The sequence below is a fragment of the Delphinapterus leucas genome, chromosome 19 (genome assembly GCF_059928025.1).
Source record: "Delphinapterus leucas isolate spDelLeu-1000000601 "Yukka" chromosome 19, BTC_Dleu_Yukka2, whole genome shotgun sequence".
Classification (NCBI taxonomy): domain Eukaryota; kingdom Metazoa; phylum Chordata; class Mammalia; order Artiodactyla; family Monodontidae; genus Delphinapterus; species Delphinapterus leucas.
Genome location: NC_143147.1, coordinates 14241484 through 14267374, shown reverse-complemented (window position 1 = coordinate 14267374; position 25891 = coordinate 14241484). Strand labels below are relative to the sequence as shown.

Here is a 25891-nt window from a genome sequence, read left to right as displayed (position 1 = left end):
CTCCCAGGATTGAGGAGGATCAAAGAAAAGGGGGGGCCTCCCTGGTGGCGCAGTGGTTGAGAGTCCGCCTGCCGATGCAGGGGACACGGGTTCATGCCCCGGTCCGGGAAGATCCCACATGCCACGGAGCGGCTGGGTCCGTGAGCCATGGCTGCTGAGCCTGCGCGTCCGGAGCCTGTGCTCCGCAGCGGGAGAGGCCACAACAGTGAGAGGCCCGCATACCGCAAAAAAAAAAAAAAAAAAAAATCTTGCTGTGATTTATGTCAAAGAGTGTTCTTCCTATGTTTTCCTCTAAGAGTTTTAGAGTGTCCAGCATTACATTTCCTCACACTGTCTTTAAAAACCCTTGCCTGAAAGCCATCGGGCGTTTGGGTTTTCTGAGCATGAGTTGCCCTTTCTCTTTGCTTGGCGTCCTGCAAATAAACCCTGACTTTGCTGCAAACACCCGCTGTCAGAGCTTGGCTCTCTGCGCTGCCAGCACAGGAGCCCTTGCTCGGTTACATTCCAACCCCTTCCGGAGAGAAGTCCCTTTGGCAGGGGACAGCCAGCCCCACTCCCCGCCCCTTTCCCTCACCTGTGAAGCAGATGACGGTCGTGTGGAGGCCTGGGGACGTGGCAGCTTGGCCAGGCTGTGCTGTGTTCCCCAGAATTCCTTTTCTGGGGTGCTTCTAAGGAGCAGGGGTCACAGAGGTTCCAGTGAGAGGCTTGAGGGCAGAGGTGGAGGCTCCCACCCGCTGTCCCTGCACTGCCCACTCCCCTCATCCGTGGGAGGCCGTGGCCCCAGCTGTTCCTCCTTCCCTGGACCCTCTTGCAGCGCCTCCGGCTCCTGGGCCAAGTGTGGGTGCTCAGCTCCGTGACCCAGGTCCAGCTTCTACAGACGCCCACCCCTCCCGGCTTGGAGGCCGCAAGAACTACCATGGGTTTCTGTCCATCCTCATGGGCCTAGCTTGCGAGTGTGGATTCCGACTCACCCTCCATCTCCCCCACTTTACGTCCATATTTCTTTCCCAACCACTCCCCGTCCTTGGGCTTCAAGCTCCGGCATCAGTGGGAAGACGACAGGTGTGCAGAGACTGCTCAACTGGCGGCCTCCCTGCCTGGGGTCCAACCCCCTGAGCAAAGCCGCGGATGCCCATCTGCATCTCCCTTCTGCTGGTTCTGTTCCTCTGACAGCACGCCGACTCTACAGGTGGGGTTACGGATAGGTATGACCTCACATGGTGGGATCTCAGGTCCTTGAAAGTGTCTGGTTTACCCTAAAGTGGTAGTTCTCAAACTTGAGCTTGTATCCAAATCACCTGGAGGCCTTGTTAAAACCCAGAGGGCTTTGCCCCACCTCCAGAGCTTCCAATGCTTGGGTCTGGGATGGGGCCCGAGAATTTGCCTTTCCAATAAACTCCCAGGGGATGTTGACGCTGCTGGAAGATGGTGAACACAAAGGTGAGGGGCGACGGCGGCCCACAGCAGGGTCCAGGCAGGGGTGCTGCAGCAGACTCCCCTGGAGGTGGTGGTCTCCCCGCAGGGCCTCTGGGATCACAGGGCCAAGGAGAAACAAGGAGCCCTGTTCAGGCCGCCCCCCCCCCCGGGCTGCCCCTGGAGGGGAAAGCAGCCTGGTGGAGGGAGCACAGGCTGGGGGCAGGCAGACCCAATGCGACTCCCGACCCTGTCACTGGAGCCAGTGCCCTTGGGCAAGTGTCCTGTTTGGTAATTCAGGTGTTAATGGTGCCACACGGTTCTCACTGGGATGATGTATATAAAACGTATGCTCAGTAAGTGCTGCTCTTTCAGTCCAGTCCCCGACCTGCCTTCTGCCACTGACGACTGACAACAGTACCGTTGAGTTTTTGACCGTTAAGTGAGAGACTTCACATTTACCTCCACTCAGTTTAGTTTTGTCGGTTTGAAGCCATCATTCCAGCCTGCTAAGACGCTGTCACCTGGCAGCCTGCCTGCTATTCCTACATCAGCATTCCTGATACCATACTGCATGTCTTAGGGTCCAGCGGGGGCAGGACAGCAGGGCTTCCTCCCGACGTCAGGGAAGAAACAGTTCCTAACTTACCGCTTCCGGCGCTCGGACCCAGGAAGCTGCCTTCATGGTTTCTACTGAGTCTTTGCACCACAACTAGAAACACCAACTTAAAAAAAAAATGGAAGTGGTAGAGGAAAGAAGGGTCCTGTGTACTCACCCTGGTGTGTGTTGCCACGCGGATACTTCCTGTGTAAACTGCAAAGCCTAAGAGATACGAGACCTGGGCAGCTTCAAAAGGGGGTGCTTTGGGGGATTCTCCCCTCAGTGGACCCTCTTCCCCATGAATAAACCACCAAAAAGAGAGAGAGAACTTAGGAACAAACTTCTAATAGAATTTAATGTTTTCAGGGATGGGACGGGCTGCGGCCTGAGGGGATAAACAGGGATTTCCGAAAGGCACAGCGGTCCCAGAGGGCTGGACTGGGCTGACTGGACGGCAAGGTCACCAGGTACTTTCTCTCTCCCTTCTCTGTCTCAGAACATTCTGGAACCATGGCTGCTCCTTAAACCCGGACTTGCTGTTGCTCCTTCTTCTTCACCTCTGCCCAGATGTCTGACAGGTCCTGGATAAACTGCTGGATCTAGCAAGGCCAGGGGACCGCAGTTAATCCCAGCAGGCGACAAGCCACCCATCCAGAAATGTCCTGGCATAACCTGCTTGTAAGGAGTCACCATTTCCTGTGACCGACTTTCCCTCATTTGACAATTATTCTAGTTGACATGGAGAATGAGGCTTAGCAGACTAGAAGTGATGAACATGGACGGAGTTGGGAACCCCTAGAGGAAGACGCAGTGAGAGGATGAAGTACAGGCTGACAGTCTAACAAAGGGAGACAAAGGGAGGATCCTAAGCGGACTCAGAGGCTACACGCACTTAGCAGGAAGGGGTCAGCCAGGGTCAGGGCAGACGGCTCTCCACTATTTAAAAGCCTTCAAGGAGGTCATTTGCTTGAAACCCAGAACTGATGCTCGTTATGATAATCTTGAGTCATCAAGGGAAGTTTAAATTCTATTCACTAACTTTTGTCGTAAAGAACATGCAATCAGTATGACATAGTGGAAAAAGCACAGCCACACAAGTCAGGGTCCTGCAATCTAAACACCCATCAGCAGACGAATGGATAAAGAAGATGTGGTACACACACACACACACACACAATGGAATATTACTTGCCATAAAAAAGAATGAAATAATGCCATTTGCAGCAACATGGATGGACCTAGAGATTACCATACTAAGTGAAGTAAGTCAGACAAAGACAAATATTATATGATATCACTTATATGTGGAATCTAAAAAATAGTACAAATGAACTTATTTACAAAACAGAAACAGACTCACAGACATAGAAAACAAACTTACGGTTAACGAAGGGGAAAGTGGGGGCAGGGATGAATTGGGAATATGGGATTAATAGATGCACACTACCATATATAAAACAGAGAAACAATAAGGATTTACTGTAGAGCACAGGAAACTATATTCAATATCTTATAAAAAACTATAATGGAGGGTTTCCCTGGTGGCGCAGTGGTTGAGAGTCCGCCTGCCGATGCAGGGGACACGGGTTCATGCCCCGGTCTGGGAAGATCCCACGTGCCGCGGAGCGGCTGGGCCCGTGAGCCATGGCCGCTGAGCCTGCGCGTCCGGAGCCTGTGCTCCGCAACGGGAGAGGCCACAGCAGTGAGAGGCCCATGTACCGCAAAAAAAAAATAAAATAAAATAAAAAAACCCCAAAAACTATAATGGAAAAGAATTGAAAATAAAAGAATATGGATATATACATACATACGTACAAATGAATCACTTTGCTGTTCACCTGAAACTACAATATTTACGATTTACAATATTGTAAACCAACTATACTTCACTTTAAAAAAGGATGACGACCTGGGGTCCTGATGCAGCTCTGGGGAAATCACTTCATCTTTCTGGGACTCAGTTTATCTTTAAAAAGGGAAGAGGGAGAAAAGGTTGGCCTAGATGGCCTTTAAGATCTCAGTCCTAAAATTTCTCCTTTTTAAGAATGTTCTTAAATATGGGGCTATACAGACTGTCCAACACTCTCAAAAGCCCAGTTAGTTGCTAATACTGTTACTATTACCAACATAATTCCTATTTTGCAAGAGAGGAGAGAAACAAACAGTGACTGAATTAGAGCAACTTTCCCAAGGTTACAGAGATGACAAGTCCAGTATTTCCCAAACTATGTTCTTGTAGTAAGTAATCACCTATCCCAAAAAGGGTCTGTGGTCAAGTAAGTTTTAGAAACTTTATCTGCTTGGAGAGTCTCAGGGCAGAACCATAGCAAAGGCACTGTGAAGTCCTGTATTTTAAAACCAGCCACCTTTGTTTAACTTGAGTTTTCTAAATTTTGTAGACCGTAGAGCCCATTTATTTCCCTGGAGGAGACTTACTACCATCCTGGGATTCTAGGGTTTGCCAAGCACGGTTTGGAAAATGCTGCTCCAGTTTGGGCTTTATTCAGAAACAATAATGCTCGACCTTCCACACTCACTATACTGAACGCAAATCGTCTTGGCCTTTTGCAAAATCACTTTCCCTGAGTGGTACCTCGTTCCTGATTCTAAGTAAGTGGCTGCTTTCTGAAGCCCATGCGTGGATCTGTTGGAGGGACTGAGAACATCATTTCACTGAGTGTCTCTGGAGCCTCCTTGAAAATGTTCAGCTGGAGGTTAAGTGCTGGGAACGTTTCGCTCTTTCTGAAGAAACCATGTGTTTTCTTATTTTGGTACAAGAACTATGTGTTGCTTTTGCTTCTGGTTACCAGGAAGCTCAGAGCCAACTCCTGTCCCTGTTGAACTACTGTCCTCTATAATCCAAGAATCCAGAGTCCATACATCTCTCTCTCGCCTTGACCTCAGATTTTAACTTATATTTTCCCAGGTCTTTATTTTTCTTTTTTCAGGCTACTTAATCACGTGTGTGTAGGCTCATATCCTACAGGAATGAAGTGGAATATTTAAAAATAACATTTGGGCAATATGAGGAATTCCTATCGAAGCAAATCAAGGTTGAGAACAGGAATTCCCTGGTAGTCCAGTGGTTAGGACTCGGCACGTTCACTGCTCGATGCTGGGGGCCTGGGTTCGATCTTTGGTGGGGGAACTAAGATCCCACAAGCCGTGCAGCCGGGAAAAAAAAAAAAAAAAGAGGTTGAGAGGGAGTCCGAAAGCTCAGAATTTGGAGTGGATGGACTGTAAGCTACGGTCTGAGCAGGGGATGCTCCCCCACCACCTCCTGCCCCATTTTTCTTTACAACGGCTAAAGGAGAGGGATCTGAGGACGGCTGGGCGTCCTGAGACCCTACTGCCGGGGAGAGGGGTCTACGAGGCCAAAACCCTTTTTATAATAATACTAAGATGTTACTTGTCTTTTTTGCTCTTATTTTCTTGAGAGTCTACAGGGGCTTTTACCAGAGTGGGATGTTCCCATGACGTAGGCTATCACGACAGGCTGAATGCAGAAGCAGGTGTGGCAATCCACCTGTCCTCCAGGGAGCCACGCATTCAAGGGATTTGCATAAATACTTTTTGAAAACGTGTTTTTCATTAAAAATGCTATATGTGGGGCTTCCCTGGTGGCGCAGTGGTTGAGAGTCTGCCTGCCAATGCAGGGGACACGGGTTCGAGCCCTGGTCTGGGAGGATCCCACATGCCGCGGAGCAACTGGACCCGTTAGCCACAACTACTGAGCCTGCGCGTCTGGAGCCTGTGCTCCACAACGAGACAGGCCGCGAGAGAGAGAGGCCCGCGCACCGCGATGAAGAGTGGCCCCCACTGGCCACAACTAGAGAAAGCCCTCGCACAGAAACGAAGACCCAACACAGACAAAAATAAATAAATAAATAAAATTTTAAAAAATGCTATTTGTGTTAATGTGCTTCTTACTGTCATTTCTAAATGAATTACTTTTAATTTTTCTGCTTGAGTTTCTAATAAGGAAACATCAATTGATAGAACCCATATAAGCAAAAGCTCTTTGAGGGTCTTCAATAAATTTTATGAGTGTAAAGGTATCCTGCTACCAAAAAAGTTTGAGGAGCACTATTTCAGAACAACTTTTCTTACAAATTCCCTTTACAGTCTTTGGACTGTTAATAATTCTGCTCTAATAAGCCTTACGATGCAGGCTGATTCTTTGGTTTAAGGAAATCCTACTTCCCAGCTGGTCAGTGGGTGAAATTCTTTACATTTCATGAGTTTCACCTTTTTTTTTTTTTTTTTTTAAACAGAGGAAGCACCTCTCAGTCAATTGCTTTTATTGGCTTCTGTTCCATAGTCATTCACCAAATACTTACAGAGAGCCTGCTATCTGCCTGGCATTGTTCTAGATGCTGGGGATACAGCAGGAAAAAAGCAAACAGAAATCCCAGCCTTTGGGAGCCTACTTTCTACTATTTCATGGCAGAGCTCAAGGCTTTTGCCAAAAAGGATAAATAATTAATCATGGTTCTCTGCACGTTACAAGAAGCACGGCTGCTGCATCTGCTGGCGCAGCTTCCCAAACTGCGGAATGCCGGTACCTTTGGTCAGAAGTGAGACAATTTCAGGTGGCACACGGACATGGCATCCAATAGCTTTGAATCATACAGTGAAAAAGTCATTTCCTTTCAGTTACTTCAAAGAGAAAAATCTCAGAATGGTACTAATATGACTCTGACGCTTCCCTGCCCTTGCTGATTTCCCTCCCCGCACCACCCACCAATTTTCTCTTTTCCCCAAGCGTGGGGGTCAGTCACAAGCCTTCAGCATCTCACTAGAACTTAATAAGACTGTTTTGTGTAACTAATGAATGCAGTAGCGGGTCCCTGCTACTGCGCGTGCTGATTGGGGCCAACAGAGCCTTAGCGCTAATGCAGTGGTTCTCAAAGTGTGGAACCCAGACCAGCACCATCACCTGGAAACTTGCTGAAAATGGAAATTCATGGCTTTTCATCTCAGACCCACCGAGTCTGAGACTCTGGGGGTGGGATTCAGCGATACGCCCCAGCCCCCAGGTGATTCTGATGCTGTGAAAATTTGAGAACCACTACTCTGTAGGAATCACGCCTCTGCCCAACCCATGGAGAACCATCGTGGCTCAGTCCAGCCAGCTGGCCAGGCACTTGGGCCTCCTCTTACCGTGTCCAGCTGTTTGTGCGTGTCCTCCAGGGACACGGAGCTCGCCTCCTTCAGCTGCTTGCTCACGATCTGGAAGAGGTTCAGCGTTGCCATCTTAATGGTGCCAAGCAAGAGGGTCTTCTTGGCGGCGGTGTTCTGGATGTGTGCCCAGCGAGATTCCTGGGGAGGAGAATGAGGGCGGGGCGTGAGTGCTAGGAGTGTGTGTGCGTGTGTGTGTGTTTGTGTGTGTGTGTCCCTTACCCACCCGGGGCGCTCACCCAGATGATGACGTCGCTGCGGGCGCGGTCGAAGCGCATCTGCAGGCGCGCCAGCTCGTTGTTGTGCTGCAGGATCTCGTCGTCCTTCTCCTCCTTGTAGTGCGCCAGCCGGGCCTTGGCGCGCTCGACCTTCTCCTGGCCCTCCTGCGCCGACTGCATGAGGTCGTGGTGCATGCTCACCAGCGTATTGTAGCGCGCGATTACCTCGTGGATCTCTTCGAACTGCGGGCGGGGATGGGCCGGCGGGGGTGGGGGTGGGGGTGGGGTGGAGGGGAGGGACGGACTCGGACGAGTGCACCGCCGCCCAAGGGGCCCGACCCCACTCTGCGCCCTCCACTCCCAGCCTTCATGCCTCTGCCCGGCAGTGAGGCCCTGGGCCAAGGGGCAGAGGCTGTGAGGCCCTTGCAGTCCCCCTGTGCTCCTCCTGAGTTGGTATGGGCCGTGGGCCACGTGTTGGGAGCACGTGCATCTCCACCCAGGGCTCTCAGTCTTGACTGCCGGTTATTAGAATCACCTGGGAGCTTTAACAAAGCTACGTGCCAGCTTCCACCCTCAGAGACCTGGATTAATAAACCGCTCTGAAGGTTCCCCAGCTGAACAGGAGATAAGAAAGCCAGACCCTGCTTTTGGGAAGCCTTACAACTTGGGGCGGCGGGGTAGGACAGGCAGACAAGCAAATAGTCAGTTACAACACAGAGAGATAAGCCCTCTCGGCGCCTGGGGGATGGGCTGCAGGCGACCGTTGGGTAGTATCTTCAGCCTGGTGCTCTCTGGTATTTGTTCAACAGGGGCTGAGGCCTCCCTCCGGCGGGGTCTGGAGAGGGTGGGTACCAGTGGGGCAGGTGGCTGGCCGGGCTCAGCTGCCCCGTCTGCCACAGTGCAGGGCCAGGCTGCTCTGGCCCTAACTCAGCAGAACAGAAGCCCTGTAACCCGCCCTCTCTGGAAGGCGCTGTAAGCACCAGCTCCAGGATGCCAACTCACGTCCCGGGGCGGGGGGGGGGGGGGGGGAGGTTATCAACACGTGACTTCCAGCCACCCAGGGGACACTCCCTGAGTTGTCTCTCCATCTCATGACATTTCCAGTGATAGACTGGTGTTCCAGGAACTGGCCTCTCCCCAAATACATCCTCTGTGGGCACGGGCCACTTAACCCAGCGTTAGAGGAGATGGGGACAGCCAGAAAAGGCTTCCTCAGGAAAAGGATGGTTAAAATGAGACCAGAGGTATGACGAGAAGACGGGCAGGTAAAGGCAGGTGGGGGAAAGTGAGGAAGTAGTACAGGTAGACGGAACAGCCTGGGTAAAGATGATGGGGTATGTGTGGCATATCCAGGATGAGCAAGAGAGTTTAATATGAATGGCCTGGGTTCAAGATGGGGAGGGAGAGATCACCCTGGAGAAGTTAAAAAAGTGCCCAGTAAACCCTGAGGAGTGTGAACTTCATCCACTGAAGGAGAGAGCAGAGAGAGAACTTCCTGTCTGCATTTCCGAGAGATGCAATGGTATACAACAGCTAAAACGAATGGGATACATCAGAGCACCTAGGAGCACCTCTCCAAAACTGAACGCTGATGTCAAAAGGTCTCAGGTGCCAGCTTGAAGAGGCTCCCACTGTCCAAAGATGGGACCCTTTGAACATCAGTAAGAATAAGTGCAAAGGATTGAACCATATCAAATGTGTTGTTCGCAGTGATACTAACAACATTACAGGGCACTTTCAGAGGCTGCTGGAGAACCAACTCATTATTCTGAAGACTGTAATAAAGAATCAAGCATTTAACAAGATTTTTCTTTAAGGCCCACCTAGTCATCAACTAGTTGATGAAGGGAAGTATGAAGTCCTTTTCCTGATGGTAGTATTCTAGCTACTATGTGAAGAGGGGGACTTAGGACATTTCCAGCACCCTAGAAGAATCTTTGGCCCCCTTTCAGTCAGTATCTGCCCCGAGGAAACCAGAATTATGACTTCTATCCCCCATGATTCATTTCACCTGTTTTTAAACATATCAGTGGAATCACACAGTATCATGTCTGGCTTCTCTTGATCAGCATAGTAATAACGTCTGGGACACTTGAGAAACACATCAACCAAATGCAGTTTGGGGACCTTATTTGGACCCCGATTGGGACAAACCAGCTGTACAAAAAGCATTTGTGCAATAACTGGGGAAGTTTTGACGTCAGCTGGATATAGGTATTGTGGCTATGTTAAAAAGAGCTCTTTTAGAGCCATATAATGAAATCCTTATGGATGAAAACAGTGTCGTTTGCTTTAAAATGGCAGCGATGGGGCTCTGACAATGAGCTGATGATGGCTGGAATTAGGTGACGAGTAATGGGCATTCAATGGACTATTTTCTCTGCTCTTGTATACGGCTGAAATTTCCCATGATACAAAGCGCTTTTTTTCTCTTTAAATCATTGATTGGAAAAAAGCCATAAAAGGACGTGTACATACTATTCATAGTTTATGGATAATGTAAACTGTGGCCCCAGATAATAACAAGCCTGAGAATGAGAAGCTTAAAAATCTGGATTACTGGTTACCTCTAAGGAGAGGAGAAGAATGGTGTTTGGAAGGGGGGCACACTGGGGGTTTCAATTACCAGTCGTGTTTTATTTTAGAAAAAAAAAGGGGCAAATTGGGGGAAATATTAAGATGTGACGCAGCTGTGGAGAGTACTTGGGTGCTGTTATATATTTATGTATACTTTTCAGTACACTTAAAATATTTTGAAAGAAATAAAGGACGAGGAAAGAGAAAGAGAGATTGGGACCCCACTGGCTGTAGAATGCTGGACAGACTGGTGGCGAGGAATAACGCAGAGCTGAACTCCTGATGAGGTACACTGGTGGTCTGGATGAGGAAGGGGCAGGGGCTGGATTCCAGAAATACTTAGGAGGCAGAATAGACCAGATCTGCTGATGGATGGCTGCGGGGAGTGAGGGAGAAGGAGAAGGAGTCCAGGAAGAAGCCGGAGTTCTGGCGAGGCTGTGGGTGGGTGGTCTTGCCATTCACCAGCACCGGACCCACCAGCAGCAGCACTGGCCTGGGGGTGGCAGGAAGCAGTTGTGGACTCAATAAATTAGATGTAGGGGCCTGAAACTTAGGAGGGAGCTCCAGGCCAGAGAGATACAGGCCAATCTCCTCCATTCTAAGACACATTTTACTAGCTCTAAATTTGAGTCGTGTCCTATAATCTATCTGCTGCTTTAATATACTAGTCTTCTCTCACTCCTCCACCTCCCCCAAAACCCAATTATTAAATGAACAATTTATCATACAGTAGGTAGTACCTTAGAATGCAGGAAGTAACACGGACTTGGGACTCATGCATAAATAAATTAGGTTAGTGGTTCTATATGGAAATTGCCAGGACTTTTAAAAAAGTTGTGCATCCTTTGTCTCCCTGTGCCCCCCACAGGACATGGGTTCACACCCCAGAGGGCATACCTCATACCTCTCTCCACCCTGGTGAAGGGCCCTGCTGCTGTCACATGGGAGGATGGGGGACATAGGTGGATGGCCGTTGACATGGGTGACATCCATCAGAGGCCCAGGGAATTCCTCAGGGAGAAAAGTGCAGGGTGTGGGACAAAGACCCGAGGAACTTGAGGAAGAGGAGCCCCAGAGGAGCCTGAGGAGGAAGGGCCAGAGGTAGCCTGAAAGAAGAAGGAGGGAGGAGTCCCAGAGGAAAGGGCACAGGTATATTTCAAGCAGGAGCATGGACAGTGTCAAACGCTCCAGAAAGCATGGGTGGGCAGAGGGCAGACAAGTTCCCTTAGCTCTGGCAACAAGGTGACTTTATGAAGAGCAGTTGTCAGTGGCTTTGTGGGGCCCACCGAAGGGTGGTTAGAAGCAAGCGCTCTGCCACTTATAAGCTGTGCATCCCTGAGCAGGTTACCTAACCTCTCTGAGCCTCCGCTTCTTCCTTGTAACAGGGTGAAATGATGGCTTTCCTCTGGAGGCTAGTGAGTGGACTGAGCAAGGCTACGCTTGCAGCACCCACCCAGCCCAGGGCCCAGCACGTGCTAAGTGCCCAGCTCTGCGCAAGGCTGGTGCTTTCTCTGCCCATCTACTCTCAAGTAAACTAAAGAACACCAGGGAGGAGGGGAAGCAGGGAGAGTGTGGGTCACATACGACGCAGGCCAAGCTGATCGTTGGTGCTCCAAAACAAAACCTCGCTCCTAGACACAGACACGGGACCCATGTAGAGACAGGTCCACAGATGTCACGCGCACAAAGATACACCGCCAGGTTCCCACCCTTGAGAAATGAGTCCAGCCTCTCCAGGGGCCTCTGCCAGCTGCCCTCCTTGGCTGGAGGCCTCTCCCCAGAGCAGGTGACCATCCCTGCCCCAGTCCCCCCACAGCCCAGGCCCCTGGGGAAGAGTAGGTGGGCCTGAGGAACCTCCCACCCCCCTCGGCCCTCCACGCACCTCGGAGCTCTCCACCACCTTCTCCAGGTACTTGTTGAAGATGGAGTATTCCTGCAGCTTGGCGCTCAGCCTCTGGTGCTCCAGCCGCAGGGCTGCCATCTCCTGCTTGGCCTTGGTCAGCTCTTGCATGCACTGCCTCTTGAGTTCTCGCTCCTTGTTGGCCTTCTTCAGGGCCCGGATCCGTTTCTGGTCGTTCTCCTGGGGCCAGGGAGATGATGCCAATCGGGCGTGGGTCCTGCCCTCCCTGGGGCCCAGGCTGGTGGGACTCCCACAAGGCCTCTGTCCACCCTGAGGGTGGACGGCGGTGGCCAGGCTGCCCATGTGGCGGATGAGGTGTAAGGAAGCGCGTCTCCAGGGTTATTTGAAGCTGGTTGAGGGGCTTTCTATGGACTGAGGAGGCTGAGAGGACGGAGATTTAATCCAACATCAGAAGGTGGCCTTATGGGGACGAGAGAGGACGTGATCCTGACTCTGCGGGATCTGAGCTCCGGAAGCCCCACGCCCCACTGGGCTCAGTGTCTGGAGAGAACTCAAACCCTGGGAAAGGCTGGGAAAATCTTCTGATAAAGTTTCCGTCTCTATTCTTTTTTTTTTTGGCCGCACTGCTCCTCTCGTGGGATCCTAGGTCCCCGATCAGGGATCGAACCGGAGCCCCCCGCAGTGGAAGCGCAGAGTCCTAACCGCTGGACCACCAGGGAAGTCCCTCATCTCTATCCTTAGTGGTGGCCATTTGTCACAGGGCAGAGTCCTGGGCCCAGACCTGGGAAGCCCAAATTTTCTCCTGATTTGGTGCCTCACCTTCTCCAATTGTAGAAATGAGAGGCAGGAGACCCTCTCTGCCTTTCAAAAGCTGGGGCAACACTGCTGGAGCTCTAGGGAGACAAGCTAGGAGGTGGGCCTAGTCCGGAGGGCCTGGTGGGGCAAGGCCATTCCGGAGAGGATGTTCCTGTAGCTCAAGACTGGCATCAGGTGGGGACAGGAGGAGATGATGCAGGGAATTCAATGCCCAGAAAGAGACACGAGGCTTAGCTGGTGCAAGTGGGCTGGTCCCGTCCCCCTTCCTTCCTTGGGAGGACAAGCTCTCCTCCCAAGATGAGGGGCAGACCTCTCACACTGCCTGTGTGTGGCTCCTTTCCCCCTTCAGGGGCTGTGGTGATTCCACCCAGATGGGTGCCTGTGGTGGTGGCATTTGGAAGACACGGAAGAAGGCACCCGGGGGATTTGCATTCTGCCCTGTGGGTCCAGGAGAGGACAGAGGGGCCCCAAACCAGTGGTTTCCAAGTCCAGCCGGGCATCACAATCCCCTGGGGATACTTTTAACAATACAGTCGACTGGGCCTGACCTCAGGCCTGCTGAAAGCAAGGAGAGGGGAGGGGCCCAGGGTCCATATCTGTAACAAGCTCTCTAGGATTCCGACGATTTGCAGAACCCCTCACCCCCAAATCTCCTGCCACCCCAAGCACTCCATGAGCTTTTCTCTGGCCAGTAAGAAAGACTGGACCTCTGGAGAATAATGCCTGGTCCATCAGCTTCCTTTCCCACCTGGCTTAGGCAGAGAGAGAGACAAAGATGCTTGAGAACAGGACTGCCCTGTAGCAGAGGCCAGAGGTTACCGCCTGGGGCTGAGCCAGCCCTTCAAGGCTCGGCAGGTGCCCGGTTGGAGCCAGTCTGGAGAAATCTGGATTTTAAAATGGCTAAATCCCTCCTCTCAGGACACACGGAGAGGGGTTGTCTCGGAGGGGACTCCAGTACCTGGTTCTTCAATGCCCCCTGCCTGGGCCTTCAGTGCAAGGATGGAGGGGTAGGGTGAGCTGGGGTGACTAAAACCCTGTCTGGGGGCTTCCCTGGTGGTGCAGTGGTTGAGAATCCGCCTGCCAATGCAGGGCACACGGGTTCAGTCCCTGGTCCAGGAAGATCCTACATGCTGCAGAGCAACTAAGCCCGTGTGCCACAACTACTGAGCCCACATGCCACAACTACTGAAGCCTGCGCACCTAGAGCCCGTGCTCCGCAATGAGAAGCCACTGCAATGAGAAGCCCGCGCACCACAACGAAGAGTAGCCCCTGCTCGCCGCAACTAGAGAAAGCCCGTGCGCAGCAGCGAAGACCCAACACAGCCAGAAATAAATAAAATAAATTAAAAGTTATTTAAAAAATAAAACCCTGTCTGATTCATCTTTGTATCCCCAAGTGCCTGGCCCTAACCGTGGCACATTCATTCATTTATTCATCATCCATCATTCATTCATTCACCGCATAAATTGTATGTGCCAACCACAGGCAAGGAAATAGGAAACAGCAATCTAGAGGGGGCAGAGACGGACAGGGCAGCAGGAAACTATCAATGCAAACGGAGCAGTAGGAGGGGGAGATAAAGGGGCAAGCCCCAGGCACTGGTGAGCACCAAGGAGACCTCTAACCCAGGGCGAGGAGTCGGGGAAATGGAGGCTGAGGAGGGAGGGGGAAGAGGTAGGGAGTGGGAGGAGGGGCAAGCTGGCCAACTGCAGAGTGTGGCAGCCCTGCTGCAGCAGGCCACACCCCTTCGTACCCGGATGAACTGCTCAAACTTCTGTATGTGGGCTTTCAGCTGGGCCTCCTTGACTCCCAGCTCCTCCCAGCGCAGGTTCAGGGTTTCCATTCTGCGCTGAAATGTCTAGGGGGGAGGGGGGAGCAGAGAGGTCAGGAGGACCCCTGAATGGGAACCAAGGAAGGCCCCAGCATCCCCTGCCCTAGAGCCCCTGTCCCCAGGTGCCCACTTTCCACCCCATGTCTGGTTCAGAGCAGAGCATCGCAGGACACTGGTACCCCAAGACTCGGATCCCTTCTGTGCTGTGCAGAGGAAACACAGGATCGCCACCCACGATGCCTGGCTCTAGCCCCCCCCCCCCAAAACAGAGGGCCGTCCTCAGGCTCTCCCTGAGCCGTGGCCCTCCCCGCATCCAACCCTTGCGTCTCCCACCTCCTTCTTCTGCTCCATGGCATGGTGCATGAGCTTGGCCTCTTTCTTCTTCTCCAGCAGCCGGATGGATGGGGAGTCTGAGTGGTCCTCAGTGCTGGGGAACTTCCTGCCCAAGACACAGGCAATAGGGACTGTGGACTCTGAGCGCCTGGGGCAGCCCGGGACCAGGAGGAACCCATGGAGACAGGCACCCACGGGGAGGGAAGGCGCCCTACCCCGTCTGAGCGAAAAGAACGGTGTGCTCAGAGGGAGAGAGGGCCGTGCTGGGGAGCAAGCTGGGGCCGGGGATGGGCGGGATTGGTGCCAGTGTGATTTGCGGTGCTGGGTTATAGGAGCAGGGGGACAGGTGGGGAGGTGGGGCACCGGGTGGGCACGGTGGTCCCGGGCCCTCCGACACTCACTGCAGCAGCTGCACCAGCCTTTGCCCATACTGCAACCGGAAGTACTCGGCCAGATCCTCCCCCTCCGTGGTGCCCAGACTCATGGCGGCCGGGACGTAACGGCCCAGCGGCTGAACCTTCACAGTGAAACGGGGGTAGCGGAGCTCAGGGGTGGTGGCAGGGCTTGCTTCTCCCCTCCTCCTGCTTTTCAGGGTCCCACGGAGGGTGGGTGTCTGAGAGATTCAGGGAAGATGGCTGGAGGCTGCCTATCGGCAGCTCAGGATGTGTCGGCTGGGAGATCTGGTTACCTAGCAACAGGCCTCTGGGTTCTGTGAACCACGAGCGGAACCCAGACTTTGCCCTTTGACCCCTGTCCACACGGACCCCACTCTGGCTGGGGTCTGGCTCTCTGCTCCTGCATTTATTTATCCCTCAGGAACTCTGGGAACGAGTTCGGCCTGATTTGAGGCCTGATTTGATGCTGGTGTGGGGGGCCGGGGAGGCAGGGGCTGGGCGTCCATGGCTGCGAAAGGGGGGTTTTGGTAGAGGCGTGTTTTTGCAGGGCAGCCCTGCCCGGGGGGGCTGCCTCCTGGGCTCAGGTGTGTGTGTGAGGGCGAGGCAGGGGGCTGGGGCTGGGACAGATGATTGAGGAGGAAAGAACTGAAGGAAGCTGTTTAGCTGAGGCCGGGGTAGGGGTGGACAGAGGCGCATGGGGCCCGTGGGAGGAGGGGAGAAGGCCCGAAGTTGAGAGACAAGTAGTGGGTGAAGGATGTGTAGGGGTGTATGTGTTGGGAGCGGGCTGGGGAGGGGTGCAGATAGGCGATAAGCCTGGGGACCAAAGAGGCCGCCCCCCGGAGAGATGGAGGAGGCCCAGGACGAGGCCCCTCTTAGGGTAAGAGACTCAGGGCCAGTGCCATGTTTTGAGGTTGGCGGAGTATTAAAATAGGAAGGAATGCCGAAATGTGTTAACATAGATGTCAGATATTTTACATGTCTGCTTTACGGCGCCTGCCTTCCTTGACCCCGTCAGGGCATTTGTGGTGCATCAGCTCATCCGGCCCGAGGCCCAGCGTCGAAATCTGAGACCCTGTGTGTGAGGCGGACACCCTGGGGCTCCCGCCCGGAGGTTAACAGCCGTGACCTCGCGCCCGCCGCTGCCGGGCACAGGCTTCCGGGCTCCGCTGGGTTCTCCCTGCTTCCCCCGCGCACGCCGGCCGCGCGGCCCGGGTCCCCTCCGGGTCTGGGATGCGGAGCCGGGGTCGGGCGGGGGTCTCGGGCGGGGCAGCGTCCCGAGCCCGGCAAGTCCTCCGCGAGGCAGTGCCTGTCCTCTGGCGCCCCCTGCTGGCCGCCCGAGCCCGCCCTCAATCCCGGCCGGGGAGGAGGAGGAGACGTGGCGGGGCGCGGCTCACCCCGCCCTTTCGCATTCCCTCCCCCGAGTCTCGCCTCCAGAGCCAGCCCGGGGGGATCTGCAGAGGCATCCTGACGGCCCCCACCCCACCCAAACACCCCCTCACCACCCCACTCCACCCTCAGCGCCTCCACCCGAGAGGGTTCTCCATCGGGAGCACCCGCAAGAAACAGACCCTCTCCTTTTTACTCCCTAGAGTTTGGCACAGCGGGGGTTTCCCTCCCGTTTCCCCCAAGAGGGTGTGTGTGTAACGCCCGGCCTTGAGGAGGAGGCTCTCTGTTTCTCTCACCTGCTTGCCCTGGATTTTTTTTTTTTTTTTTTTGCGGTACGCGGGCCTCTCACTGCTGTGGCCTCTCCCGTGGCGGAGCGGCATGAGGGATCTTCCCGGACCGGGGCATGAACCCGTGTCCCCAGCATCGGCAGGCGGACTCTCAACCACTGCGCCACCAGGGAAGCCCCTGCCCTGGTATTTTGACACGTCCTTGGTTGCATTTACGAATCGGGTGGTCCAGGGCCAGGTTGGTGCATACAGGCAGCTGACAAGGCATCTTCTTCTCCTGCCGGTTACGTGCCCATGTAGCGTTTCTGTTGCTTCTGTACCTTGTGGGAAAGTCATGAGAATCTTCATCCCCATCACTCACCATCCCTCCCTGGGGTCTCACTGCCTTTTCCAGAGCTGTGGGTCAAGATGCAGGGCTGTCTGGGATTCACAGAAGTCTGTGCTCTCCCCCAATCCTCTCCTCTTCCCTTCCCTCCTTGGGTGAGCCCAGCTTTCTTACCACCCTTCACCCCCTACCTCCACTTTTCCATCTTGATATTTGCCTCTGAGGCATCTAGGAAAATCTGATGGATTTAGGTTGTTGGGAACCAATAGGCATAATATTTTCTGTTTTCTATCCTGTCCCACCCTCCCTCTGAGACAATTACCTGTTTGAAAAGGGAGAGGGGGAAAAATATCAGGAGGAAGAAAGATCTAGGTTAACGTCTCAAAAAATATTTCCTGCCATATAGGCCAGCACAGTGCTAGGTACACACAGAGTACTGGGTGCGAGGAAACCACTTTTTGTCTATGTTATTTTCCGTGTAAGTGGAATCACACAGATAAACTATATTAAATACATTTCAAAATGGACGTTATGGAAATTCCTTGTATTGGTCAACTATGTTGATGTTAGTTGCTGTAACAAACAATCTCAAGTCTCAATAGCTTACCAAGTTCCAATACGGATTTTCTCAATGGGGCAGCTCTCCTGGGAGATTCTCTTCCAAGCAGTGAAAAGTGTAAGCCCCTTCCATCTCGCAGCTCCATGACCTCCAAGGTCGCTACGGAAGGGAAAGAAAGAAAGCAAAGGCCCTTCTGCTCTTAACAAACCCATCGCCATGTCCATTCACTGACCTCTGGGGGGAACCGGTCACATGACTAGCTATGTTGCAAGGGACTAGCGATGTGGTTTAGCTGTGTTCCCAGGAGCATCAAACCAGTTTGTGCTGTACTTCTTTTGAGAATTAAAAGAATGTTTGGCTGTAAGCTGAAAGCAGAGCTTTATAGAAGAACTAATTATAGACAAAGAAAGAAAAAAACAGGCCAGTCACAATCTCAAGTATGAAAATCCTTGTAAATCAACTACACTTCAATTTAAAAAAGAAGAAAATCTTAATGAAAACATTATCAAATTTAATTTAGTGTGAGGTTAAAAGAATAATTCACCAGGACCATGAATACAAAAATGGTTTAATATTAGGAAGTCTATTAATAAAATTAATTCTATAAATATGTCTCAGGAGAAAAGACTTATGATCATTGGGATATATGCCAACAATGCATTGGAAAACTCAACATCCATCCTGATTTTTAAAATTCCAAATTATTAGTACACAAAGACACTTTATCAACATGATAAGAAATATCTGAACCCAACAGATAACGTTATAATTTCCATTAAAGACATTTTTGTTAAAATTAGAGACATGACAGGTTTTCTTCTGTCACTACAATCATTTGACATTGTCTTAGATGCTCTGCCTATTGCAAAAGGACAGAAAAAGTTTTCTATTTTTTCTTTTTTTCATAATGACAGATGCTGTGATCATGTACTGTGAAAATCCAAGAGAATGGTTAATTAGTGAAAAACAATTAGAATTTAATGTAATTCTATGCTATTTATAAGAAGATTGAGGTTGATTTATATGCACGGACATGGAGAGGTTTCTGTGATAAATTGCTATGTGACAAAAGCAAGATGCAGAACAGAATGTGTAGTCTGTGTGTGTGTGTGTGTGTGTGTGTGCGCGCGCGCGTGCGTGCATGTGTGCCTGCGGTGTGTGTATAGTTAAGCACAGCCCTAGAAGGATAGCACCATATTTCTGGGGACAGCATGACATGGGGGTGGGGTGATGGTTCTTTATATTCCTATACTGTTTAATTTCTTTTTGTACAATGACCACATGTTATTTTTGTAATCTTGAAAAAAAATGAGAAAAAGCTATCCATCCATCTTGGCAGCAACAAAAGAAATTCTTAGAAATAAATAAATTTAGCGAGAAATATGCAGGATCTTCAAAAAGAAATTTTTACTCCGTGATATAAAAGAACTGAGTAGAGACTTACACTTCTGAATAATGACTCAATATTGTAAAGAGGTAAATTCTGTCCAAATGGATTTAGGAACTTGACGTACTTGCAATCAAAATCCCAGAGAGATTTTTTTTTCCCCAGAAGCTGACAAAATAATGTCTAAATTATTTGGAGAATTAGAGCACTTAAATATTGAAAAAGAAGAATAACAAGACTGAATGCCCACTGCTCCATACTAAAATATGTTATAAAGATAAAATATCAATGTTGCTAGTGTCACTCGAGACAGAAAAAACTCAATAACCTAAGAGCTTGGGCGAGTAACTTGGTCTAAGACAGAACTGACTCTCTAGACCCCCTAAAGCAGGGGTCCCCAACCCCTGGGCCACGGACTAGTACCGGTCCGCGGCCTGTTAGGAACCGGGCTGCGCGGCAGCGGGTGAGCAGGGGCGAGCGAGTGAGCGACACTTCATCTGCCGCTCCCCATTGCTCGCGTTGCCGTCTGTGGAAAAATTGTCTTCCACGAAACCGGTCCCTGGTGCCAAAAAGGTTAGGGACCACTGCCCTAAAGGTATTAAAATTCACAGGCTTAAAAAACACCTCCGGCCAAAACCAAAACAAGTTGAAACACACACCTGGAGGTCTGTTGAGCCCACAGTGCCACAGTTTGTGATCCTTGCTACACTGAATCAGAATAGAAAGCCCAGAAATAGACCCAAGTTTATATAAGGATGCGTTGTATGCTAATGTGGCATTCAACCAGTGGAGAACGTGTGGATTATTAAACAAATGGTATTGGGGTAACTAGCTGATTATTTGGAAAAATGAAAAATATATACAAATTTATTTTATTTTTCAAGTAAGAATCGTATATACTTAGGGAGTACAACATGATGATTTGATATACATCTACATAGTGAAAATTGTAACCACAGTCGAGCTAATTAACGTAGCTACCTCACACAGTTACCATTTTTTGTGTGCCTGGTGAGAGCACCTGAGATCTACTGTCTTAGCAAGTTTCCGGCATTCAGTACAGTATTATTAACTATAGTCGTCATGCTGTACGCCAGATCTCTAGGCTTATTCATCCCACACAGCTGCAACTTTGTACCTTTAGACCAACATCTCCCTACTCCCCTCAGATCCCCACTGCTCGAACCACCATTCTACTCTCTGCTCCTCTGTATTCCACTGTTCTAGGTTCCACATATCAGTTAGATCACATGCTGTTTTTATCTTTCGGTGTCTGGCTTGCCTCATGTGGTGTAGTGTCCGTGAGGTTCACCCATGTTGTTGCAGAAGGCAGGATCTCCTTCCTTTTTGAAGGCTGAATAATATTCCGTCGTTCACATATACACCACATTTTCTATACCCATTCGTTGTCTGACAGACACTTAGGTTGTTTCCATATCTTGACTACTGTGTTTATGCTGCAATTAGCATAAGAGTACGGATATCTCTTTGAGGTACTAATTTCATTTCCTTTGGGTATATACCCAGAAGAGGGATTGCTGGAATGATTGATATGGTCGTTCTATTTTCAGTTTTGAGGAACCATCACACTGTTTTCCATATCGGCTGTACCATGTAACATCCCCACCAGCAGAGCACAGGAGTTACAATTTCTCCACATCCTTACCAATACCTGTTATTTCTGGGGTTTTTTGAAAGAAGCTATCCTGATGGGTATGAAGTGATATCTCATTGTGAAAATATGTTATTTTTGAATTAGAAGGGTAATGAGCGAATATATTCTCACTGTCCATCATTCAAACAAAATTGATACAGCTGGAGCCCTATTGATCCACCATCCAATCCCATTTCCCAGAAATGAGCATGCATTCAACAAATACTTGTGTTGAGTACCTGTGATGTGCCTGACACTATTCTAGGCTGGGGATACAGCAGTGAACAAAACAAGGTTCCCAGTCTTACGGCGATTTGGGGAGAAAATAGGAAATAAGCTCTGGTGACTACATCTGAGACGCTGCCCCTACTACCACCACAAGTGACCATGAGTAGGGAGGAGTAGGGAGTTGGGACAAAGGAGCCAATCAAGGCCCACAGACCCAGGCACCTCCCATAAAATCTCCCCAACTGGGTTGTTTATCCTCCAGGCCCTGTGGGCCCAGGGCCCAGGGTCTATGAGCTTTTCAAGAGCTTGCGACAATGTTTGAAGCCTGGAAATGATTGTTGGCTCTAGAATACAGAATGAAAACCACAAAATAAAGAATAAATGTTTAATTAAATGCATACAAACATGGTTTTCCCACTTCCTGAAGTGTTAATGTTAGCATTCATACAGTGTTTCAGACATTTGAAAGTAATCTGTGGATTTGATTTCTTCATTTCTCAAAAATGCCCAATTATGCACAGATTTTTGGAAAAAAATCAAAGCAAATTGCGAATTAAATGAGTTATTTATAGACAAAAATTTCAAAAGTGTGTTTACAAAAATCCTTTCACATTTTTTCCCCCAAAATTATATTTAGTGTCGATGCAAATGATACTTAGTGTCGAGTGCGTTTATACTTAGTGGGAGTGCGTTTTTTTTGTTTTTTTTTTTGGCGGTACGCGGGCCTCTCACTGCTGTGGCCTCTCCCGTTGCGGAGCACAGGCTCCGGACGCGCAGGCTCAGCGGCCATGGCTCACGGGCCCAGCCGCTTCCGGACCGGGGCACGAACCCGCGTCCCCTGCGTCGGCAGGCGGACTCTCAACCACTTCGCCACCAGGGAAGCCCTGGGAGTGCGTTTTTAATCTGTTTGTTGCAGCAGGGTTTAGGGCTGAGTGGTGTACCAGCAGGGTTGGGCTGTCTACAGATGGCCCAGTTGGGTCGTCACGGGTAGGATCGTGCAAAGCCAGGGCCTCCCTGGCCCCAGCCATCTTTTCACAGAATGGTTCTCTTATTCCCATTCGGCAATCTCCTGAGGCTGAGGATGGCAGGCCCCTTCAGAGGCAGTTTCAAGGGCTTCTTACAGGGAAAGGATGAGGCAGAACCTTGGTTGTATTCATCTCAATGAATAGTCATGGGCCAACTCTGACCTTGGCGCCTGGCCCCAAACCTCAGCCTGCTCCTGGGCTTGTCTCTGAAATGACAAATGACTCCCTGCTGTGTTCTGATGCCTGATTTCCCAACGCTGGTGTTTCTGAGAAGTGAACTACCACTGATCCAAACGAACGGCTCTGCTAGGCAGCAGCTGAAACCGTCCCTTTCCTTCTGCTCTTGATGTCCTAGGAGTGTGGCTCTCTCCATCAGGAAGGGGGCCAACACTCTCAGTCCAGCTACGGGAGCTTCTGCCAGTCACTGTGTCATCGCCTTGGAGAGACCTAATGAGCAGAAAGAAGTTTCTCATGCTCTGATCCAAGTTATTCCATCTATTTTATTATTCCCCTCTCCTGGGACTCCTTCAGGATTGACACTTTTTTTTTTTTAACCTCAAACAAGTATTTCAATACATAGTCATCATACTTCTGTCTTCAAACATGAAAACTGATTTTTCAAAGACAAAATATTGCCTTGCAAAGATATATGAAGTAAAAGTATAAAGAACCACTGAGAATGATAAACACTGAATTAGGATAATGGCTACTACCTCTTGGTGATGGTGGAGAGAAGGTTGCTATATATCGGTCGTGAGTAATATTTTAGATTGGGCACTGGCACACAAGTGTTCATTATGTTATTCTGTGTACTATTGGTAAGTCAGAAATATTTCCTAATAAACTAGAAAGAAAAGATGGCATCTGCTCCCATGGTGGGTTAACTGCATTTGTCATTCTCAACACTTGCTGATTCTCCTCCCAACCGTTTTCCAATCAGTGGTTTTCCCTTTCTCTTGTGTCACCTTTCTCTTTCTCTGTCAATACCCTCCCCTTCTCACTCCTTGAAACTTGATTGACATTCCACCCTCTAACTTGACATTCATTTTTGTTAATAACTCTCTCTCGTTGGATGTCCCCCCCATTATGTCTCTATATCACCTTGGAAACTGTGTGGTCTTAAAATATCTCAATGTCTCTTACCTGCCGCCTCTGCGTGTACTGCATGGAATCACAGAATTTTAGAGCTAGGACAACTTGAGATCATTTGTTCCAAACTTCTCATTACAGAGAAGAAAAGAATGGAGGCTTGGAGATTAAAATTCATCTTCAGCCACAACACATGAGGCTGACTTCAGGTTTCCCACAAGATTGCAAACCAGGAGAGGTTCTTTGCTCCTGTCCTGAGATGCTGCAGAGATGGGAGGGAGGTTGAGGGATACCAGAACCGAACATAAAAACTAAGAAGAAAACCCTAGGGAAACAGAAAGTGGTTGGATTTCTCTCTCTCTCTCTCTCTCTCTCTCTCTCTCTCTCTCTCTTTCTCTCTCTAATGATAGCCTAGAGCAGAAGAGGGCCAGATACCAAAAGAAAAAGAAAAAAAAGTCAGAGGGGCTCGGACCATGCCATTTCTCTCCTTTACATTGCTGGGAAGATTACTGCACACCCTATTTCCACTGTTTGGCAAGAAAATAGCATTAGCCCAGTGCCAATGTGATACCAGCCCGGAGCAGTGAGGTGAGGGGGAGGCAGCCTTGGAGCAGATACAGGGGCACCCAGGCTGGACATACTTAAATGTTCCCTCTTTCAAGGGACAGAGAGTTGCAAGAGGGAGGTAGCCCCTGGAAAAGAGCAATGTCTGGGGAGGAGGTTCTGGAAGATTTACTGAGAAAGAATATTGCCTGGTTGGGAGAGGGAAGGGGGAGTGGTTGCTTTCAGACAGCAACACAGAGACTCTCTGACTGACCAAGTACACACCGCCAGGCCAAGTTCATTGGTGGTTCCAAGGACACATGAGTTCAGAGGGGAAAATAATGGGATGTCTGAGGAGGGTAACTGTTATAAAAGAAAGGCAACAGAGAGAAGAACCTGTTTTCCTGTACCAAGGGAAAGAGAACGAATGGATTAAAGGAATAAGCATTTAAAATAAACATAACAAATATACTCAGAGAGAGGAGGGAAGATATCAGAAACATGAAGCTGGAAGCAAGCATAAAGGATGAACGAATTCAAAGGACGTGCTGGATACGAAAACTGAGAGAAGTACTTAATGGATGCATTGAAGAGCAGATGCATATAGACAAAGAGCAATTAGTAGGTGGAAGACCATTTTTAGCAACTCTCCCAGAAGGCATCAGAAAGATATGGAAAATAAGCTAAGATACAGAGGATTGAAGTAAAAAATAGAAAATCTAAAGTAGTAATGGAAATTTCATAAGAAGAAAAAAACATGGGGAGGGGGAAGGGTAAGCTGTGACAAAGCAAGAGAGTGGCATGGACATATATACACTACCAAACGTAAAATAGATAGCTAGTGGGAAGCAGCCGCATAGCACAGGGAGATCAGCTCGGTGCTTTGTGACCACCTAGAGGGCTGGGATAGGGAGGGTGGGAGGGAGATGCAAGAGGGAAGAGATATGGGAACATATGTACATGTATAACTGATTCACTTTGTTATAAAGCAGAAACTAGCACACCACTGTAAAGCAATTATACTCCAATAAAGATGTAAAAAAAAAAAAAAAAGAAAAAAATGGAGAGGGATGAAATATTTGAAGAAAAAAAATGACCAAGAATTTCCAGAAGAGACCTCAAATTGAAAAAAGTTCATATCTAAGAAGGAGAAAACAAAAAACAAACAAAACCCAAAAAACAAAAAATCAACCACACCTAGACATAGTACAACAAAACTAATTCTTTTCATCAAATTTGGGAAGATTTTAGTCATTATGTTTAAAACTATTCTTGTTTTTCTTTATTTTTCTCTTCTCCTTCTGGGACTCCTATTATGCGTGTGTTAGTATGCTTAATGATATCCTATAGGTCTCTGAGGTTCTGTTCATTTTTATTCCTTAGATTGGATCATTTCTATTAACCTACCTTCAAGTTGCTGATTCTTTCTTCTTACAGCCCAGATTTGCTATTGAGACCCTTTAGCAAATTTTTCATTTCAGTAACTATGCTTTTTAACTCCAGAATTTCTATTTGATTCCTTTTTGTAATTTCTGTTTTTGTTGTTATTGATAGTCTCTATGTGGTGAGACATTGTTGTCATACTTTAATTCTTTAGGCATGGTATTCTTTAGGTCTTTAAACATATTTGCAGCAGCTGGTTTAAAGTCTTTGTCTACTAAATTAAACATTTGTGCCCCCTCAGGGATATTTTCTGCCGGCTGTTTACTTTACTATTATGTGGCAAATTTTTCTGTTTCGTAAATTTTTGTCAAAAATTAGATATTTAAAATAATATATTGTAACAACTTGAAATCAGATTCTTTCTCCCCAGATTTGTTGTTGTTGCTGTTTTTTTGTTACTGCTTTTCTAGTTGCTGCTTGTTAGTGACTTTCCTCAATTAATTCTATAGATTCTGTATTCCCTGAAGGGTATAGCACTTGAGTTCTCTGTTACGCATCACCCCCCCCCCTTTTCTTAACTTCGTATTTTAAAGTCTGGTTTCCTAGGGTTCACTCCTGGTTCAGTATAATTTAGCCGTAAGCCGATGATCGGTCTAAAGATTTCGCTAAATGCCTTGCTTGTATGTCTTCTACCCTATGACAAGGAGATCTGTGTCTGAAGACACACATACAAACTTCAGGCAGTTAACAGAACAGACTTAGCTTTCACTTCCTGAGTACACAGGGCCTAAAGGTCAG

At 49.3% G+C, this 25891-nt stretch overlaps 2 protein-coding genes across 2 annotated transcripts in view; both read right to left on the bottom strand.

The window, feature by feature from the left end:
• Positions 1-2196: 2196 nt before the first annotated feature.
• On the bottom strand, positions 2197-15365 carry CCDC42 (coiled-coil domain containing 42). Its single transcript, XM_022595785.2, has 7 exons — positions 15234-15365; positions 14833-14938; positions 14422-14526; positions 11873-12070; positions 7435-7656; positions 7178-7336; positions 2197-2613 (listed from the first exon to the last, which is right to left on the bottom strand). The coding sequence occupies exons 1-7, from the start codon at positions 15314-15316 to the stop codon at positions 2536-2538; spliced, it is 951 nt and encodes a 316-aa protein (XP_022451493.1). The 5' UTR covers positions 15317-15365; the 3' UTR covers positions 2197-2535.
• A 4183-nt stretch (positions 15366-19548) lies between these two features.
• Positions 19549-25891, bottom strand: part of PIK3R6 (phosphoinositide-3-kinase regulatory subunit 6) — a 74855-nt gene continuing 68512 nt past the window's right edge. Inside the window, exon 25 of the transcript XR_002647737.3 lies at positions 19549-22525. The gene's annotated coding sequence lies outside the window, so the exon portion shown is untranslated. The remainder of the gene's footprint in view (positions 22526-25891) is intronic.